Raw genomic sequence first — 5,279 nt, 5'->3', positions numbered from 1 at the left:
GATACGGACAGACGGACAGACAGACATGGCTTAATCTTTTTTCATCCTGATCATTTATGTATACATTTGTCTATATCTATCTCGATTCGTTTTGGCTGTTACAAACAACCGTTATGTGAACAAAATTAATATACCCTTGTGCACAAGTGCGCTCGGGAATAAAAATTGCTTATATATTGTTTGAGAAGCTCTTCTACCATGAAATAAATAATAATAAATGGGTTTTATTTTTTATCTTTGACCGCAGGATTTATTTTGATGGACTTTGTAATTTCAAAGGTATGATTAATTCCAAGAATTGTTAAAAAAATTCAGTGCAATGTATAATAAAAATATGGGTAACAAATGCAATAGGCAATTTCTTAGAATTTAAAAAAATAAAATTTTTTGGATTCACAAGGACGAATAGGTAATTTTTAAGTTGACAAAAAAAAAAACGAAACTCGAGGATGTTATTGGGTTTATATAAGCCCTTAACATAGAATTTTTTCAAAAACAAATGAATGGTCGCCGCGAATAACGTTGTAAGCGACATAATTATAAGTTTTCAGGAATGGAAAAAAACGCTTTTGACGACGCGCATAAAGTTATTTGATTTAGTTTTCCATTTTTCGGTGCAGCAGTCTCCAAGAAACTTGCCCGTGAATTAAAATGTATATCCTTATATATCTTTCAAGTCAAAAAAAGATTTACAAAATTTTACTGAAGGAAAAACGTTTTATATTCAAATCCCAATGGATGATAACACGTTTTTCCAGTAAGCCTAGCATCTTTGCTGGTGGCGCTTACAACCTTTTTCTACAAATGAATGTAATAAATATAACAATAAGGTTTCTTGATTGTTCATCATAGGTCATTTTATAATAAAATTATAGTTTAAAAAACTAAAACCTCGCTATTATAATTTCCATTCGTACTGTCATATTTAACTTTTAACTTGAGAATAGAAATCGCTGCATCTTTTAGGCGCATCAATATTACNAGGTTTCTTGATTGTTCATCATAGGTCATTTTATAATAAAATTATAGTTTAAAAAACTAAAACCTCGCTATTATAATTTCCATTCGTACTGTCATATTTAACTTTTAACTTGAGAATAGAAATCGCTGCATCTTTTAGGCGCATCAATATTACATAGTTACATCCCGAGCTAATAAAAGGAAGGCAAGAAGTTAAAAAATTGGAGAAATGCTTTTGAATAGTCTCCAATATGAAGCTTGAGCAGTGAAGAGAACAAGCGCAGTTGAACATTTGGGAAATAAAAAACCAAAATTGATATTAACACAGCTTCTTCACTTACAACGTTTTTCCACATTACCGTTTCTGGTAATTTTTTTTAATACTCCTTTCCCATTTCTTCCTGAATATTCTTCCCACCAAGGCCGTATTTGGGGGAGGGGGCGGGGGGGGGGGGGGGNGGGGGGGGGGGGGGGGGGGGGGGGGGGGGGGGGGGGGGGGGGGGGGGGGGGGGGGGGGGGGGGGGGGGGGGGACGGGGAGGTTGATTGTAGGTGTTCTAAGGGGACAATTTTGATTTTTGTAATCAAAAGATTGGTACGGTACAGCGATGTTCTATTGAAAAACTTCAACAATTTATTTTTCGTGATTGGGATAAAGAAAAATATTTTGGGTGTTCACACAATTGGGATACAATTTGCACCAAATATGTGACACTGCCTTTAAACTTGTATTTATACGGATGTTTTTAAAGAATGAACTATAAAAAACTAACCAAAATTAAATAACAGCAAAAATAATATTTTAAAACTTGTGAAAATTTGGTGCGGCTATAATTTGTTCGACTACTGTACATAAGTTGACTATGATTACTCGGCCGCATTTTAAAATTTTCAGGCAATAGCCTCATGCGATTATCGACTATCTTTTTTATTGTTTGTGTGAAATATTTTATTTTTATCAGTATTTTTCTTTTAATCAAAATATGTTGAAATAAAAGTGAGATTAAAAAAAAAAATCGCGGCGATCATTCAAATATAGCGAAATTTCAAGGATAAAAAAGGATAATTTTTAAATGACATTTTCAATATTTACCGGCCCTTCTGCACCAGAAACTTGAATCTGTTTAAATTCTACAGGATTTCCGCATTAATTTTATACCCATACTACTTTTCTAAAAACATTTCTCTGAATTTTTAAAATCATTTTTCAAGTTTCAATCAAATTGCACAATTTTTCGAAATTCGAATTATTTTGGAAGTTATACTTTTAACATTTTTCGAAATTGTTTAGATTTTAATTGTTTCCTCGCGATTGGTAACCGATTTTGCTCATATCTTAAACAGTTGAGAATAATGGGGCCTTCTTCCCATTTTTATTTTTTATTTGGCCGTACATTTTTTTTATAAAAGTTATTAAATTTTTTTAAATATTAATGACATCTCAATGAAATGCAGAAAAAATTTTGCCGCAATGCATCGAGACGAAAGTTATTCACGCTTTTCTCTTGACGCCCAATGTGTTTTGTATGGTAAACGATGAAATGAGTATCGCAAGCGCGCTAGACTCGCTGACAATCGATACTTGTTGAAAAACTCATGCGAGGTAAATATCTACAGCAAACGTTTTCCATACAAAATACATTGGGCGACAAGAGAAAAGCGTGAATAACTTTCGTCTCGATGCATTGCGGCAAATTTTTTTTTTGAAAATAATTGCTAATAGAACGTACAACAATATTAGCTCAAAACGTGATTTTAAAGCCATTGAGATGTCAGTAATATTTAAAAAAAAATTTAATAACTTCTATAAAAAAAATGTATGGACAAATAAAAATTAAAAATGTTAAGAAAACACTAAACTCATTCTCAACTGTTTAAAATATGAGTAGAATCGGTATTACCAGTCTCGAGAAAACAATTAAAATCTAAACAATTGCGAAAAATATTAATAATAGCTATAATTTCCAAAATAATTCGAATTTCGAAAAATTGTGAAGCTTGTATTTTTCTTCTATCGTTGTGAAGCATAAACAGATAATTGCAGAAAAACAGTTCGACCTTCGAAAAAATTGTGGCCCACTTCACGAATTTTTACTCATATACGTACATTGTTTGAAAGCTTTCAGTTGTAGGATTTTAGGAATTTAAACCAAACCGAAAACTTCGATAAAGTCTGTGGAAAAAGTGTGCGTTGGCGTAAAAAGAGATATTCAAACAGGTTAGGTTTGTTAAGATAAACTGTTTTGTAATGTTGGGAAAATGTTTTTGTAGGAATAATTAAATTAAATCGTATGTCAGTCCAATATAAAATATTGCAATTATGTATATTTATTATTTATGTATTGTAAAGTTGTACATAGTTCAATATTATTTGGATTTTAATATGTATAATATTGTATATTGATATGCATGGAATTAATTTTTTTTAAACAATTGGTGTTAAGCATAATAAACTCTTACGATTAATTGGTAATTCTCGCATTTACACTAAAATTATTGTAACAACAGCATTGCATTCATAGTTATATAATTATGCGCTTTTAGTTCCGCTTCGATGAATTGATTAGGTATTTACAGCAGTGCGTGAGTAGATGCTTTTCACCGGATGATGAGTTGCTATGATGTGAAGCCATGGCGCCCGCCTCACGTGTATAGATATCCAGTCCATATTGACCCTCCTCGGGAAAGCTGTGAAATAAAATTAATATGTGAATGATCAGAGTTCACTGTAATTAGAGCGAATTTGATTGTATTTACTCATATCTACATAATATGAACATACATTAGGGTGATCCAAAATAACTAACCTTACGAATTTATGGCCTTTATAGGATCTATTTACCGAGAAGGAAATTCTCCCATTTGCAGAAATTTTTATTCCAATTTTAAAAGGTGTCGATGGGCATTTGAATTTTTTCATGTAAAATATTTGTAAAAAAAATTTGTTTTTGTTCAAAATGTTATAACTATTGAACCATTTGAGATAAAAGGTTTTCTGGGCATATTATTGTAGGGCATGAAATCACCCGGAAGTTGGTTGTCTTAAAGACGATTAGGCGTATTAAATATGTTAATGATATTGCCGAACGAATTTTATTAATAATTAAAAAAAATATTAATGTTTATAGATGCAATAAAAAATAAATAAATGGACTAAAACTCTCTCTTCTTTGAAAAATCTAGTTTGTAATCAACATTTTGTATAATTTTAGTGAGAGGTCTTTCAATTAGCGCGAATATTTCCAGCCCTAAAACTGCATATTTTTGCTTTTTTGACATTCATAAAGTAAGTAAATAAATTTTTGACTTTCATTTCTGTTCTTTATAGAGAATTTAGTGCCCTACAAGAATAATCCAAGAAAAATTTGTATTTCAAACCGTTCAATAGGTATAACATTTTTAATGAAAACCAATTTTTATATATATTATTTACATGGAAAGTTTCCAATTCCCATCGGCACCTTTTAAAATTGGAATAACAATTTTTCCGAATGGGAGACTTTTCTTCTTAGTAGATATGTTCTTCTAAGGCCATAAATTGGTTAAGTTAGTTATTTTGGAGCACTCTAATGTACATATCGGTACCTTAATATCTGTGACAATAAGGAGTAAATGTATTGGAAAATAAGTTTGAAAGAGATATGTAAGTTTTATGCCAGAAACCCTTCACCAATACCTCAACCGAAGGCTTATTGAGAAATTCCCTTTAGTTTGGGTACTCTCGACTTTAGTTATTTTCAGAAATTTGATTTTCCCTTTTTATTTCTTGAAACAAAGCTCTGAATAGCCTTAGTTCTTTGTACTATATAATTTAATAAAATATCATAATACTGCCTTAAAAAAATTAATTTTCTCAACGAGAAAAGTGTATGTATATGAAAAATAATTTAATGATGTTAGATTTTATTTCTGTGCCAATTTCGTTATAGCTCGTTATTTTTTAAGCGAGTTAAGGTATTTAGGCCGTTTAAAACTATCAAATTATAAAATCTCGTCTGCGCGCTGCCATACGAAAGATATCAATCCCTCTAAGTTTACCTTAAAATGGTTCCAGGTATACGACGCGTGAACGTGTAACCTTCTTGGTGGTTCCACGGCGGGTTCTAATATTTCCAACTCAAATTAGGTAACCTGGCCTTGATAAAATATCACTTCTCATTACTGTAGCAAATGCCTCAAGATAGCTTTAGATGATAAGGCCGAACCCGGCTCTCCCTTTTCCATTTAATGAAATTTATTCTGTCAGTATGGCACTTATAAAATAAATCTCCATAACAAATTTAAAATACTTATTATGTATTAAGAAGTTTTTAGTATGTAT

At 31.3% G+C, this 5,279-nt stretch overlaps 1 protein-coding gene across 10 annotated transcripts in view; it reads right to left on the bottom strand.

Annotated features, from left to right (window-relative positions):
• Nucleotides 1–3,263: 3,263 nt before the first annotated feature.
• The window catches only part of Hil (peptidase hillarin), a 201,024-nt gene continuing 199,008 nt past the window's right edge, over nucleotides 3,264–5,279 (bottom strand). For all 10 annotated transcript variants that reach the window (XM_017613141.1, XM_017613138.1, XM_017613135.1 and 7 more), the window contains one exon: nucleotides 3,264–3,646. In XM_017613141.1, the coding sequence (XP_017468630.1) occupies nucleotides 3,499–3,646 (148 nt within the window). In that variant the 3' untranslated portion in view covers nucleotides 3,264–3,498. The remainder of the gene's footprint in view (nucleotides 3,647–5,279) is intronic.

The sequence above is a fragment of the Rhagoletis zephyria genome, unplaced genomic scaffold, assembly GCF_001687245.7.
Source record: "Rhagoletis zephyria isolate East Lansing unplaced genomic scaffold, Rhagoletis_zephyria_1.1 Rzeph_scaffold_00616, whole genome shotgun sequence".
NCBI lineage: Eukaryota > Metazoa > Arthropoda > Insecta > Diptera > Tephritidae > Rhagoletis > Rhagoletis zephyria.
Note: the sequence above shows the minus strand (reverse complement) of the source record. Positions and strands in the feature narration are given on the sequence as shown.